Genomic DNA, 17,071 nt, shown 5'->3' on the forward strand with positions numbered 1-17,071 from the left:
TTCATGAATTTGTTTGCTAACAGTATCGAAACAAATAACAAGCAGAGGACGAGCTATTCATGAATTGTTTTGCCAGCGTGTACGCTCCCAATATTTTCTATTTGAGAAAACATACTTGTTGCTATTGCAACTACAAATATTTTTACAGTCGACGCTTTTGCCGTGAATCATTGGCTAATATGTAAAATCGAGAAAAAACATGGTTTATTGTGATGGAAATGTGGAAAACCGCAAAACCGATATAGAAGAGAAAATAAAGGAAAGGAAGATAGATAAGTAGAAGCTTGGGGTCAAGTTTAATTCACTGAAACCGAGCTGCTTGTATTATCACAAAACAAAATTGCCAGTACGTCATTTCCGTACTCTCGTCCTCGCGAAAATGGTTTCGCTTGTTAAGGAAAAACGAAGAGACAGGGAAGAGAGGAAAAAGCAGACGGAGAGCGCTTTTAAAAAGCTGGCGAACCGTGTGTTACCACAACGAGACACGCGATGCTATTTGTCGCTTTAAATTGTGCCGCAACTCGTTTTTGAGATCTTTGCCAGGGGCGCGTTAAAACATGCTGAAAATATATTTCTGGCTTTTCTGGGGTTTAACTGAAATATGACAAATAACGTTGTAAAACATATGTACTTATGACTTACAGAGTAATTGAGTGTACAAAATATATAGTATACAAAATAGCCAGCGATTTAGGGCTTTAAAAGATCAAAAGGAAAGAAAAGAAAAGAAAAGAAGAAAGATAATATGTTGTGGCAGTCTAAGTCGATCTAAGAAAATAGATAAAGGGAGGGAGGGGCAAAGCTAGTTAATCTGGAAAGAATCCAAGCGTCAATTTCAAGCATTTACAGAGAATCAAGCGGGCTGGTTAAAGTCGTGAGTTGAGCAATTATCCCGCGTTAGGTTCAATCAGGTTAGTCCCACGCGAAATTGATCCAAACATGCGAAAACGAGTGTATTCTGATTTCTGTCGCAGATACTTCTGGCTAGTGCAGTACCTACACGGTGGTTGTTGAAATAGCCGCTTATCATCTATTTTCCCTAGCGCGGACATCATCCTTTGATCCCTTACGACTAACGAAGTTTTCGAAGATGTACGGCAGTTTGAGATTCTACTTGAAAATGATCATGATTGCGGTCTGTGTGTCGTCTGCTCTTCTTTTTGTCCTTCCGTTAAAGACTGGTAAGTTGATACTGATTAATTATGCGATCGAAACCCTATATAATGGCTACAAAAATGCCGCTAATATAATATTCCTTCTTTCTTGTATCTGTCTGCCTCTCAGGTCGTTTTACTAATTATTATAAGCTAATATGTATTACTAATATTATTATATATATATTATTAATATATATATATAATATTATATATTAATATTATATATATATATATATATATATATATATATATATATATATATATATATATATATATATATATATATATATATATATATATATATATATATATACATATTATATATATATAATAATTCTATATTGAAAAAAATATAAAATTATCATGATATATACATTACTACATAAGTTATATATAAAATATGTATATTATACCCTTGCCTACTGACTGATATTAATTTCTTTCGGTCCCGAATGCGTTAAAAGAGAGCGCAAAGAAGTCGAAATTACTTATTGTAATATAATATATAACAGAATATATTTAAGAAAGATATTTAATTTTTTGCTAGTTAAGTATTGATCGATTAAGTTACTGTACCTTTGTTCCGATAAATGCGTGCCATTTTCTCGAATCTAATATCATAGCAAATGCCAATACCTATTTTGCAGCCCTTCACATCGAACGTCGTTAGGGAGTTACCAGGACTGAGTGAATCACTCTCTCGAAAAGTAATCTTATTAGGAATGTCGATGTCGAATAGATGTACCTAATAACATAAAAATGTGGTCGCTAATTCTATTGCTGCAACTTTTGTAATTTAATATCAAAGTTACCAACTCCTAAACTTTAATTATTTTTTATTTAATAACTGACAGCGTTTTTATCACTTTCTTTTATTAAAAAATCTTATCATTTAATAATGTTTAAAAAGGAGAAAAAATAAGTATAATAATATTTTAAGTATTTGAAAAATTTATACAACACAAACACATTACAACAAAAATGGGCGTTTCCCGTATCATAACGTATTTTATAAACCGTAAATTATAGAATTGGTTATAGTATACGTATGTACATATGTATATTCCTAAATTATTCCTAGATAGAGTCACTTTCTTCGCCCCAATATTTTCAAATTCAAAGCCATAAAGGAATATATTACTTACCTTTCGGTGTTTTGCTATCAAAGTTCCATCGGGACCCCAAATAGTACAGGTATTGTACAATTTATCGCCCTCTATTTCAGGCATCGTACCACCAACTACATAGATGTTGTTTTCTTTAGCTGCGTTCGATGTAGCAACGCTCGTTTCACCATCAGGAATACTCTCGGCGTATTTTGGAAAGTACTCTGCATTGCAATATTTCAATTAATGAAATGTCTTTTGTTCCAACCATAAATTAAATTGAAATGTTTGTCAGTTTTTTATTTTTTAAATTATTAAAATAACTAAGTTTTATATTTCGACTTAATTAAATATGCAATTACTTAGCTAATAGTATATATAATAAATTGTTTCTACAGGTTCAAAATGAAAAATGAATATTTAGAAATATTTAATTACGACAATGCTATTTGTGTTAGCATCAGTGGCTTGTTACTCAACGACTTTGCTAGTACTTTTTGAAACATAAAGTTAGTTTTCAATTAACACTTATACTAGAGGCGGAATTATAAATGCAAAATAATTGATAATACTAATTTATAAGTACCTAATTATTAGTATCTTCAAAAATATATTTATACAAAAATCACGATAATCATGAAAATGGGGAAATCCTATATTCTCGAATCAATTCACAATTTATTTTGTATATTAATTAGATTCCGCGCTCATCAGTACGTACTCACTGGCGAGATCGAGAAAATGTATCGGCAATTCCTCGTACGACCAGAGGATCGGAAATATCAAAGGATATTATGGCGCAGCGCGAGTGGAGAAACAGAAACATATGAGCTTAACACCGTAATACTCTTATCATAGAAATAGAAGCAGTCCTCAATTCCCGCCCGCTAACTCCTATCTCCACCGATCCAAATGATCTCCTAGCCCTCACTCCCGGACATTTCCTCATTGGCGATTCATTAATGTGCTTACGTGATCGAGATTTCAGAGACATTCCATCGAACCGACTCTCCAAATGGCAGCATATCCAACAACTTAAACAACATTTTTGGAACCGCTGGTATAAGGAGTATTTGAACGAGCTAACCAACCGCAATAAATGGAGCAAGGGTGGACACAGCATCCAAAAGGGCACAATCGTCATCCTCAGAGAGGACAACGTTCCCTCCATGCATTGGCCTCTGGGCCGAGTTCATCCAGGCGCCGATGGTGTTGTCACGTAAAATAACAAAATAAAGAAGGAATTTGAGGTAAAAAATAAAAAAAAGGAAACTTTATTTTTTTTCTAACATCAATACACTTTACAATCTACTTCCGAACTCTGGGCGTGACTTTTTAAGACTGACTCTTATGATTTTACTTTCGATCGGATCCGATTACTTTCTTTTGTCATCCCTCAACATCCCCACCGTCCATGCATTTGCTAGGCGTCCGCGACCGTTGCCACGTGCTCTTTCTTCTAGAACCTTCGGTGGAAGGACCGTTGGGATGTTGATGGTTCATTAGGCACTTCAGCGATATACATTGTCGCCGAGTGCTTTATCTCTATCGTCAGTCCGTCGGATTTGAAGTATGCCGGTCGTAACAGTGTCATCCGGACAGCTACAGTTCAGACGGCAAAAAGCATTTTGGATCGGGGCGTCAAAAGGCTTGTCCCACTGCCAATTCAACCCGATCTCGAGAAACCCGAACAACTAGCCACCGAGACGAAATAAGATGGGAACTTCAACCACACCTCCCTAGTTTGATCGGTACCCTCTCAACGGGGGGAGAATGTTACGCCATGCGGCTTACCATAGGTCATATTCTTAACTATCGATCGCGGCACTATAATGTCGCAGACGGATCGTCGTGTCTGCCCGGCAAACAAACATTGTAGTGGCAAGCGCATGGTGCATTAAGCAGGGCGACTTCCAGAAACGTCGACTCGTGGCCCGTATTTTACCTCGCAGTAAAAGAATGTGGCGTGATCCGAACGTAGTGGGGGTCGCCTTCCAGAAAAAACGAAAAAAATCGAAAGGCGTTCAGAACTTTTCGAGAAGTCGAACCGTCAACACATGTGGTATGTCGCGCATTACTTATCAACCAAAACGCAGTTACATTTTTTTTGTTCCATTTATATCTTTCTAGTTAATAAGTTGTTGAAATAAACATTAATTTATTTGTGTTAATTCTGTGGAATTTCGTTGAACTACCCTTATTATCATAATCGAAATAAGGGGATCGATCAGTTCGTGGCGTCGATTATTTAATCGTAACGGGAACTTACAACTCTCGTTGACGTGCTATCTCGCGATCGCGTCTCTCCGCGAACGGTCGAAACAAAATGATTCACTAAAAACTGTCCTGAATTCCTAAGAATTTATTTACCGCAAAACTGACAAAGTGTTTATTTAAAACATGAGGTTGAAGGTAGTCCTTTTCTTTCATTTCATTCATTTTCATTTTCTTTCTTAAGTATGGCTAACACAATATCTAATCAATTAAAATTTTATATTTTCACGTGAAAAGTTTCTTTAGATAATTATTATCAACATGATGACTAACTCTTACGGATTAATACGTGTCTGTAGGGCAATCCGGTGGACTTGATCGGCCTTTTACTTCGAAAGTTGAGTAATCGGTGTCGCTTTCTTACGCATCTTTGAACTGTATAAATGTTTTAAAATTGTTTGATCCAGAATGTACCACACCGGACAATCAAGAAGGCAGGTGCCTTGACTACAGAAAATGTAAACCTCTGCAAGAAATATGGCAGATACAGTACCGTACAGCCACCGATTTTTATAGACGATCAGTGTGCAGATACCAGGGCAATGTTACGATCGTTTGCTGTCCGAACGATCCAAACAAAGAGAAGAGAGAAATTTTAATAAAAACTGTGTATAAGTATAAGGCTTTGCGACCACCATACTGTGGTTTTAGCAACGTCTCTCATACCAGGGTGGTCGATGGTAAACCAGCTGAACTTGGTACGTTTTATGTCTTTCTTTCCGATTAATAATAAGCCATTTACTGCAAAGAATGAACTTTAAAGGCATTAAACAGCACATCAATGTACATTTCAATTAGACTAAATAATAATGCTATGATTTTATCGGTAGTAACTTTACTTATTAACTTGAATTATTTCTTTCTTTTACTTCATGTTAGGAAGAGTATCTTTTTGCTTGAAATAAAAAATTGATATAGGAGTAATAATATGGATAGAGATCAAAAACTGTTAGGGCAGAAATTACACGTTTGAACTTTATAGTTCAGTATAGTTCAAATAGAAATTATATAGAATTATTTAATAATTTGTATTCCACTGGAATAAAAATTTAATTTCTGTCTTTATCAAATCTCTATTTCAGAGTATTTGTACGTATGTACTTATCGTCTGCTGTATGATCGAATATCGAATAGGTAATAATCGTTGTTACCCGTTATGTGAGAAAAAATTATGTATATTCACAACTATGACTATTGCATTTTAGGCGCTTGGCCATGGATCGCTGCATTAGGTTTTCGTAATCCCCGAAACCCAGACAAACCACTATGGAAGTGCGGAGGTTCCCTGATATCGGCTAGGCATGTTTTGACCGCAGCACATTGTGCACATATGGATGGAATAGAAAACATACACAATCATAATATTGCCATTCTTAGATTGGTGGAGGAGGTGCCATTTTCGAGTAAGTCCTCAAATATATATATATATATATATATATATATATATATATATATATATATATATATATATATATATATATATATATATATATATATATATATATATATGCTATTGAGTATTACTGAAGTATCATATCCTGAAATTTCTTACTGTACACATATATTGTGTCATAAAGCGTGTATAATTCTTTCTCATACTTTTGGTCATTCGTTTCCTGCATTTTCATTTATTTTTTTATTTTTCAGGGTACGTATATCCCATTTGTACGAAAGAGCCCCTACGAAAGAGCAACTTCGTCGGCTATAACCCCCTTGTTGCTGGATGGGGAGCATTAAGATATAGTAAGTGATATCAATTTTATAATAAAATTAAATAGTTCCAGTCTTAAATATCTTTCTTATTTTCTTCGTAGGACGACCACGACGTAATGCATTAATGGAAGTACAAATGCCAGTGATTAAGAACGCCGAATGCAAAATAGCTTATTCCAAATTTCCTAATGCACCTGATATCACTGATGGTATAATATGCGCCGAACATGCTCAGGGTGGAGAGGATTCTTGTACGGTAATTAAGTTACAGAGTTACTACAAACTATACGGTATCTGAAGACACGTCGATTCGAATTAACATCAAATCGACGTCTTAAACATTAAAAATAATAGATAAACACAATTTAATAGTTTTGCCCACTTCTCACACCTCGTTATGGTATTTAATCTAATTTCCTTCTAATCTTAGTTTTGCTCAAAATACATATAACATGTACGTTATAAATTGGAGTATTTCAATACACAAATCAATAGAAGATTATTACTGTATATAAGTATAATTTCAATACAATTCGATCGATATATTTCAGTATCTTTGATTAAAAATTTAACGATCCTTTCAGGCTGACCGCGGCGGACCACTGCTGATACAACATGAATTAACCTCGTATTTAATAGGTATTGTGTCTTATGCTTATAAGTGCGGCACAGCTGGGTATCCCAGCGTTTACACTAGGGTCACATCGTACCTTGACTTCATTCTCCAAGCGATGCAATAATATGATATTACTGTTCCATAAATATCATTGTGTAAAAAACGTAAAGTTGGATTTTCTTATTGTGGAGATAAGAAACAGCTCAAATTTACATTGTTTTGTACGTTACAAATTATAGGCTTAAAATGTACGAAATGTAACTTTGAAACGACACTAATTTTTTACGCACGATAAACCTCCACGACTTAGGTATGTAAAGATGATAAACGTGTATTAATTCTATTAATTTGGTAATAATAAACCAACTTTCTGAGAAGTTCTGTAAATTTCGTTTCTGTTGTATCAAGAGAATAATGGAATATTCCACTTAGATCGTATACTTCTTGTACGTACGTACAAAATTTTCCGGCTAATCTAAAACACTTCATAAGATAGAGAGCTTCTGGAAATTCGGACACAGAGAGTGCATAAAATACAAGATAAGTCTCGTGTCTTTCAAAATTATTTTTTATTCGCTAAAAACGTCCTGTGAAACTTCACTTATTTTTTATCACTTTCCAATTTAATACACAGTTTCTGCATTTTTGACTATATGTAAGAGAAATTTCCATTCAGCCAAAGGTGTACTTACAGATTATAGATTCCTATACGACTCTCAGTAAAAATTTATCCGCACTCCAGATAGTTAAAACTTCTGTCGACCGTATTGATCCATCTGCACTCTTCGTATGACGTCAATATCTGTTCAGTGCTGCTGCGCAGGTTTCTTTGTGTTACGTCAATTCGTTTGTGACCGTTGCGCGAGTAATGGCGCTTTGCAATGGTGATTTGCAGGAAAACAGTGCAGGATGCTGTGGTTCGTTTCTTGTGGTCGGAGGTTATGTTTGATGCCTATATTTATCAAAGATTTAATGCACATTATGGAGAAAGTGTTTTGTCACGAAGTGTGTTTGAATGGGCACAAAAGTTCAAAGAAGATCGCACAAGTGTTATGAAAAAACAGCTGGACGCCCGTCCACATCCACGATGACAACATTGAACGTGCTCATGAACTTATGCTCTATGGAATAGACGAGTGACAGTGGATAATGTGGCAAATCATTTGCAAATCAGCCACGGCTCTGCTTATGCAATAGTACACGACAGATTTGGATTTTAAAAAGTTTGTGCGAGATGGATGCCGAAAAAGCTGATGAAAAGGTGAAGACGACGATGCATTCGTGGTTCGCAGCTCAGCCCAAAACATTTTTTAATGAGAAAATATAAAGGTCCTTCGGCAAATGGACAAAGTGTATACAGAAATCGAGTGATTATGTCAAAAAATGATGTATGTCTTTTTTGACAATTGCTTAAAATAAATTCTACACCGACAGAGCGGGTAACTTTTTACTCACCCTCGTAAGACACTTAAATTTCCAATCTATTATGATGAATAAAAGAGCTTATACTATTAAATCTAATTGTATTTTGTTGCATGAGAGTACACGTGTATGTGATGTACATTACCTTTATATCCCCTTGAACGCTTCAATATTGCGCATATATACTATATTTTGTACAGCTTCTATAAAATTTCGTATGTTTGTTTAGGCTGTTAATCTAGAGGCTGGAGTACAAAGAAGTGGCACAATGATGTGGGCTGATGACATTTATAATTATCAAGGAATCACCCCTACATTCGCTCAGGTATATATCGTTGACTATAATGTATTTAACATATATGATTGTTAGAATATTAATAATTAATTTTTAATTCTATCAGAATTTTAATGAAACTGTCCCTTGGGAAGGAAGAACTGATACCTTGATATCACGGTTTGTACATCCTATATATACGACAAATTTTAGAACATTATATAACGAAGAACCAGATCGTCGTGGCCATGTGATGTGAATAAAAGGACTTGAATTTGATGATATTTTTATAATGTTAGATAACATAACTAAGTATCTTCACAGTAAGATAGGATGACATGGTTTACATGATCTTAATGTTGTTCACTCGAGTGATGATATTATAAGGAAAAGTGTAATATCACAGGTAGGATGATTCATAATTTAGAACTACTAACTCATGTATGTATTAAAAATTAAAGAAATATATTAAATTTTATAGGATATTTATGTTTAGTAACCAGTAATTCAGAGATTGGTATTCATGGTTACTATAACGAGGCTGTAGAAACGCACCCTTTCTTCTTTGCAAATGGTCCTGTATTTATGTCTAAGCCGAAACTGGAACCTCTGAATAATTTAGATTTATTCTTGTTATTTTCTAAAATACTTATCTACAGTATACCATAAGGAATGATACCGTATCGCACCTAATCAAGTGCCTTAAGAAACATCAACAGGATATCACAGTAATCCCTTATCGACAGATATGTAAGTAAAAGTTATGTGTCATTGTTATACACAATTATGTGTTAGTGTTATACACAGTTATTTATCATTTTCTATTAATTCAGTTGTAGCCACTACAATATCTATGACACTGGTAGTAATTATAAGAACAATAATGATGTTCTATAAGAGGAAATGATGATTAGGAACAAAAACTTACAGGTAAGTCAAAGTATATGTTATTTGCCATTTGAAAAGAAAGTTACTAACTTGGAATTTTTTGATAAATAATAATTGTGCAAAATATATTGGATTTCAAATTTGTCAAAAATTGATATTTAAGAAGCATTGTAATAATATAACATTAATATTTTGATTTTTCAGAAGATATCATGCGGTGGATGGATAATATGCAAAAAATATTAAGCAGTATATGAATTTTCCTATTGCGTAGAGATAACAAAATGAATTTTAAAAAATGTCGACACGGTAATAAGAAATAGCATCATGACAAAGAATATATAAAGACAGTTTCATTTTTTATAAATAAAAATTTGTTGTTCCAGATTTTGAAATACAGTGAAACGTTTAATTAGTATCTTAATATCTTTAAATAATTATTATTTTAGAATCAATTGTAATTGTATCATACGTACTTTTGAATTCGTGCAAGAACATATGTTATTTTGAAGTAGTTATTATTAGGAAATTGTTAGACGCGAACAGTATGCGAAAAGTTAGTATGCAGTGTAATAATTATCAATCAAAACACAAGAATTAAATTCTTGAGGAAAAAATTTCCGGAATTTCTTATTTACATGATTATAGAGAAATCCATAATAAAAAGGAGCTGCTTTCTAATACTTCGCTTCCTTGTAATGCCTACGTTAACAATAACGAGGTTCGACTTTTTGTTTTTAGAGGGATACTGGAAAATTTGAAAGTACAGTACCATTGGGAAGAAAATCACGATATTGAAAACGATATTTGCAAGTAAATTTCCAAAAAATCTGTTTTCAAATTTTCGCTTTCTATTTCACATTAAAAGAAAGGGAGGGCTGCCTTCTTTTTCTGCAAGACAAAACAAACATTCTGAATCTCGTATCAATGAATGATGTCAATAAGTTATTTTTCTTTTCAGATTGAACAATATTCCAGATTTATTCATAATTTCATACTACGCGAAGAATAGACTTTCATAGGTATATAAAGGAAATATTAAGTATAGGAAAACTCTTTTTCGTTGTAGGTGACATATGCTTCACGGTTGAACACATGTATTTTTGAACACATATAAATGAAAAAGTACTCTTATGGAGAAAAAGAATTGATACCTTCGATTGACATTAGATAATGTATATAAACTTATGAACAATCACTATCACTATCAGTTTGTATTTTAGGTGCACACGTAGATTTGTTGGAGTTCTTATAAAATGTACTTCCTGTACGAACGTTTTATACTTCCAAATTTTACGATACTATGTCTCATATGATAACTATATGGATTAAACGTAATATAAATGATCCGAAAATAGACTCGAACGACATTAATTGTCTTTCTATTTATACCAATATCGAAAATACAAGTAAAGCTGGAGCAATAGTATGCAAGAATGGACTATTTATTATTTTAAACCAAATCATAGCATATTCAGAATGCACAGTATTATCATGAAACGACGAGTTTTATGTTAATTCCGACCGATTACAATACCTTTCTTTCGTTTACAAGGAACGACGAGACTGGCAGTTGCGTGATTTCCAATGCAAAAGCCGCGATATCTGCACGATAACCTAACCTCAACCGATTTTGTTGTACTATTCTTATGTGGACTTCGTTTGTACCACTTTCGTAACAAAAATAGAATACGTAGAACACAGCATTCCGTTATGCGATATTGTCGATTCCTAACATCCGAAAAATCAGAGATAATTTTTTCCCTACAGTTGTACATTTGTGTGAAAAATTACGAACGTAAAGTTGTTTGGTGCATGCACAGTCCTCCCCTCCGCTGCATTTGCGTGGACATGCTAGAAAGATTCACTTTTCCACGGTGAAACTGTATGTATTATAATTTCATTTTTACAAAGGTCGAACATCCTACTATGCATAAATTTAATATTAATATAAGCAGGTTTCCTGTTAAGTATTACATCTGACGTATAAGCACACGTGTGTACGAGCCTTGGTTTTAAATGTCTTATAGTAGACACCGAAAAGATTATTCAGTTGGATATCTGACTCAACATCAATATTTTACTAGGAGATAACATGTTAAGAACACGTTGGTGGATGGCATGGGAGATGATGAATGAAGACATACTTCTGTGAGATACATAAAATAGTAGTCAGAACGTATTTTGGCGCTTGGGGACAGCAACAGCTTTTTTTTTGTTTTTATTTATTTGTTGAAATTACAATCAATTCTCGTGTTGAGAATTTTCAGTAATTTTTCTGGCGTGGCGCAGTGACATGGCTGTTTATTTACAATAAGTTAATACTTATTATAGATAGGTATAATTTATAAGTATTATAAGTAAGTGCATATGCTTAATTTGGATAATTAAATGAATCTAACGTTTAGGTCTAGCGAGTAGTGCCTCTTCAGCCTGCGAATCTGGTCCGTCGTATCGAGTAGTCCAGTGATTAGGGGGTTTCGGTGTTTGTTGACTCTTTTGCTATATCTGTCGCTATATTTTGCTATTTCCTCTTTGACTGTAGGTATCTTGAGGTGGCGATGGATGGTTTCGTTGGTAACATACCAAGGTGCGTCTATTAAGGCTCTTAGCGTTTTCGATTGGAATCGTTGTAGTATTTCGATGTTGGAGTTACTTGGACAGCAACAGCTGGTGATACTGTCATACACCTCCATTTATAAACTTTCGAAAATCGATGTGACCTTCAAACTTTAGTGTATTCTGTTTCACAGCACAAAATGTTTCCGAAACGTAAGTTTATTGTTACAATAAACTTGACTAGTGGCTCTGAAATACTATCCTTGAAAAAACAATGGGGAAATTGGAGCAAAAAAAAAGAAGGAAATAAACAAAGACCTTGTTGGTTCGTAAAAATAAAATATGCTACAGGAAAAATTTTTTCCAACGGATTGAGATGCGACAAGCTTTAAAAGCTATGACGCGAATCGAGCGTTTGTCTACAAGAGCGCATTTTCGGTGGATATATATGTCGGAATGACATTGGGGATAGGGTTGTCGGTGTTTGAGGAGTCTTCATTGAAGGTAGCCATCGTTGCGGTGTAACGAAGATACGATTTATTGACACAGGTATGAATAACACAGGTTTTGACAATCTACCACGGCGGTGAGACGTCCGCGACACTAGTGACAGTGGTCTCCGGTTCAATAACGAATCCGCGGCCAACGGGATGACAGATGGGCGTTCTCGCTGAATCTAAGTCTGACTCGTAAAAATAATTGCTGAGCGTAAAGACGTTACTCTTTGGTCGACGGGAGCGCGTAAAAGAATGCCCGTCCCGTCCCGATGATGTCACAGAGGAAAACTATAATGGGGTGTGTCTAAGGACACGAGATCATCGGATTCGTCGAGGAAAGCCTTCGTTTAGGAAGTAAGGGAAATTGACGTTGCTGCTAATTGGTCAATCTCCATATCGGTTGTTAGAAAAAGATGTTAGCCGCCCTCGAGGGAAAGTTGCTAGTGGGAGACGCCGCTCGTTGAAAAATATGTCTCCCCTATCTTCCCGTAGTTGGGACAAAGACTGTTTGTCTGTTTGAAGGACTTTAGTTAACTAAACCTTAAGATTTATAACGGGCCCTCGGGCTAGCCGAACATGTACTGCAGAGACGCATCGACATCAGGCAATCATCTTACTCGAAGAATAGGGTCTGCGTGTGGCGAGCCACGGGACAGAAACCGTTGGAATGTTTACTGTCGCGTGTCGCCACGAATATTTCTTTTAAGGAGAGCTATAGAATTACTCCATACCTTTGTTAGGCAAAGCGTTTATCCCTTGACCGCGGCTACGTTGGGCGACAGACTGTCACCTCGAGCCAAAGCTCACCGTCACTAATCTAGAACAATTACAATCGGATTGAATAACTACAATTGTTCAATTACAGCTATAGTAGACTCTAGGTTACAATGTTGCGGGATTATCTAAAATTCCAAAGGCTCCGGTGTTCTTTCATCTCCGACATATAATTATATAATGACTCATTGAAAACCAGCTTTCATTTTTTGTTGATAGTATGGTAAGAAAATGTGAAGTTCGAACGCTTGTAACGATTGCCTGAGTTGCGTCATCCTTGGTTTTAGGAAAAGATAGGGAAGTCACTGAAGGGTGTCGCGGCTTCGATGTCTTTCGTAGCTGCGACGCGGAGGCCTCTCGGTTGTTCTTTGAACAATCGTCAACGTGGATGAACGTCAAAGCGAAACCACGCGAATTCGGCATTTCCGATAATACGGAACTCTGTAAACGCGACTGCGTTGAATTCGTTTGATTAATTCCTAGCAGTATCTATAAACAGTGAACTTAAGGCCCCATACACAACTGCATACGCTAGGTTGTAAGAAATAATAGCTATATAAGTATGTAGCGGCGCATGAGTTAGAGAACGATGCAAATCGAGAGCGACTCATATTATTGTTTTGCCTCGTGACACTTACACAGTCTTGACGTACATGTAACGTCAACAAATATCTCCAACAGACTCAGGAAACCTGAACAGCCTTGCACACGACACCGACTCCCAAAACAAAGGAATATGAATTCGGCACATAGGCATAAGATAAACGAACATCTAGAAGGGCTGTGTCTTGATCGAGTCTTTCAGTCTTTCGGTAACGGTCAAATCGCACACTTGTAATCCTATTATAAAATAAAGGTACCTCGAACTCTGGTTCAAGAACCCAACATTTTTTTATTATTATTTTCCCATTATTTTTACGTGACATTTTGGCGATCCTGCCAGGATCCATTCGCTTCAGTGTAAACGAAGTTACGATTTCGGTCTACGGACATTATTGAAGATCGAAGGATTCGAACTACTTGTGTTATGAACTTTGCTGTCAATAATTTACCACGGTGGACCAAATCAACGGGGCCACTGTCAGCATAGAACAAATCAACAGAACGAGTTTGACACTCAAACAACACATTTGAACGCGCCACAGAGGAAAACACCGCAAGGGAACCTCATTCTACGAACTTACGTATCAAGGTGAGAAAAGTCGGAATTCTTTTAAACAATATAGAACGCGAAAAGTTAGTTTCTCTAGTAGCTCTAGCGAAGAGACAATATGAACAAGAAAGACACAAAAGCCGAGACAAGTTTACCCTCTACAAGTGGAGTTCAAAATAAAACGGGATCACTCGATTCCTCTACCAGAGCAATTTTAGACTTAATACAGAGACAGAACGAAGAATTTCGACAACAATTTAACGAAATAAAGAATGCTTTAAAATTAGCGAACGAAGAAAATAGAAAACGCGCTAACGAAATGGAAATATTAAGTAGAAACCTCTCTCGTGTTAAACTACCACAAATAAACGTAAAATCAACTGAATTCGGTTCTATGATGACTGACGATGACGATAATATATCAGTATTAAAACACGATACTAATCCACCTCCACCTATGCCACAAAAGCCACCAACATATGTCCAACCATCCAATCCAACAGCTGGAAACTCTGGAAATCTAAAAGCTGTTTAGTATCTCCGATACTAAACGGAGAAAACGATATAAGTGTAGAAGATTTTATTCGTGAAATAAAAGAAATGAGAATGATGTGTAGCGAACAAACGTTATTATTAAAAATGATCAAAATAGAGAAAATTGTAGGAAAAGCCGCAATGACAATCCGCAATATCCATATTAACGAATTCGAAACTCTGTACGAAGGATTAAGACGTAACGTAGCTACTCAAGCATCAGTAAGAGAACACCAAGATCAGTTAAGAGTGATAAAGCAAGGAATAACCGAAAGCGTGCAAAATTATAACATTAGATTTCGACGTGTTTTCAACAAACTTCAATACAGCATTACCAATGAATATAAAGACGAACTAACTCGATGAGCGATGAACGATCGACTATACATGGTTTCTGTGATTGACTATGTAAGAGGCCTTCATTCAGAAATAGGACACGTGCTATTGGCTAATCCCCCCCCCCAAACATCATCGATGCAGAAAAAAAGGCAATGGACGTGGAAAAATACTTTCGCGAAGACAACGCTCGCAGACGGATGACACGACAAACAACCACTCCACCATCTTATCGTAACCAGACGTCTCGTCCAGTAGGTAACCGCTTCACGATTACAAGTAACATGAATAACAAAACTCCACCCACACAAAACATTCTACCAAGAATGAATAATTTTACAAAGCTTGAAAATCGACCATTAAACGAAAGGCCACAAACGAAATGTTTCAAATGCGATCGATTGGGACACCTTGCCAATCAATGCCAAAATTTTCGAATACCGCCTCAAACAAAAGCCCCTCCAGGAATAAACCACATTCAAGAACAATCAGAATTAACAATGCTACCTCAGGAAGATTATCCACAATACGACTACAATTACCAGGACGACGAGGATTGCGATTTTTCGTTGACTCGGGAGCAGGAATCAACTTGCTTAAACGAGGATGCTACCCAGGAAGGACAATAATACCAGACACATAGAAATTCTCCATGGAACATTCCAAATACGAATCCAATTCCAAAATTAAACTAAATTTATTCAACAAAGAGATAGAATTTTCCTTAGTAGATGATAATTTCCCTATCATAGAAGACGGCATATTAGGCTTACCCGGTTTAAATCAATATCGATTCGAACTCTCCAATAAAACATTAAAATTAGATAATAATACTCTTCTGCTGCAGCAAGAACCACCCCTCGCATCGGGAGAAATCGTTCAAAAAATTGTATACTTCGACGGAAAGCCAACGCCAGTATGCTTTATCAATGGTGGTAAATTTTCAGTCCAAATTTCTAACATTATTAAAAATATAAACACTGTAGATCAAATCGAAAAATTCAAATCTTTGATTCGACTATCGCACATAGAAAAACCTCTTAGAGAACCTATGTAGTATTTTCGTCTGTACCTACTTAAATTATATTTATCTTATTTTCCTTTAAGCATTCGTGAACGTAGTGGTAATGAACTTCAATGTGTTTAGAATTTTTTGTGAAATTTCCGTACTTTGCTATACTTATCACTCCAGAGTTATCGTCATAAATTTTTACAGGGTTATTGTCTAGATTTACATTGAAGACCTTCATAATTTCTCTAATAGACATTAATTCACTCACCGCTTCCGATAGAGCTACATACTCTGCATACGTCCAGGCTTTTGTCACACACCTTTGTTTTTTAGATTTCCAACCGATTACATTTCCATACAATTTAATTACATATCCAGAAGTAGATTTTCTATCTAAATGATCTCCTGCCCAATCAGCGTCCACATAACAATCTATCGTTTCACATTTTTCATTCCTTTTCTAATGTAACCTTAAATCTTTAATATTAAATATTTCAATATTTCGGTACAAATATTTCAATATTCGCAAAGCATATTTAAAATGTGTCTCGCTACAACAATCTTGAAATCTACTTAAGATAATTCACACTATAACTTATATTGGGTCTGGTATTTGTACTAATATACAGCAATGCGCCAATTAAATTCTTGTATCCAATGTCATTTCTATTTATCTCAGCGTTTTCAATTTTTAAATTTGTTTCCGTTGGTGTACAGTACAATTTGCTGTTTTGTAATTTATATTTGTTCGCTAAT

General features: G+C 35.4%; 1 protein-coding gene and 1 long non-coding RNA gene across 2 annotated transcripts; one reads left to right on the forward strand and one right to left on the reverse strand.

Annotated features, from left to right (window-relative positions):
- Positions 1-1,733: 1,733 nt before the first annotated feature.
- On the reverse strand, positions 1,734-7,641 carry LOC126875895 (uncharacterized). The gene is made up of 3 exons (XR_007693753.1): positions 7,559-7,641; positions 2,303-2,487; positions 1,734-1,902 (listed from the first exon to the last, which is right to left on the reverse strand). It is a non-coding gene; the product is annotated as an uncharacterized LOC126875895 (long non-coding RNA).
- Positions 4,223-10,131, forward strand: LOC126875859 (venom serine protease Bi-VSP-like). Its single transcript, XM_050638765.1, has 12 exons — positions 4,223-4,325; positions 4,945-5,235; positions 5,743-5,940; positions 6,185-6,280; positions 6,352-6,506; positions 6,835-7,176; positions 7,561-8,305; positions 8,518-8,613; positions 8,690-8,968; positions 9,044-9,312; positions 9,396-9,492; positions 9,655-10,131. The coding sequence occupies exons 1-6, from the start codon at positions 4,223-4,225 to the stop codon at positions 6,988-6,990; spliced, it is 999 nt and encodes a 332-aa protein (XP_050494722.1). The 3' UTR covers positions 6,991-7,176; positions 7,561-8,305; positions 8,518-8,613; positions 8,690-8,968; positions 9,044-9,312; positions 9,396-9,492; positions 9,655-10,131.
- The last annotated feature ends 6,940 nt before the right edge of the window (positions 10,132-17,071 follow it).

The sequence above is a fragment of the Bombus huntii genome, unplaced genomic scaffold (assembly GCF_024542735.1).
Source record: "Bombus huntii isolate Logan2020A unplaced genomic scaffold, iyBomHunt1.1 ctg00000059.1, whole genome shotgun sequence".
In the NCBI taxonomy this organism is placed as follows: domain Eukaryota; kingdom Metazoa; phylum Arthropoda; class Insecta; order Hymenoptera; family Apidae; genus Bombus; species Bombus huntii.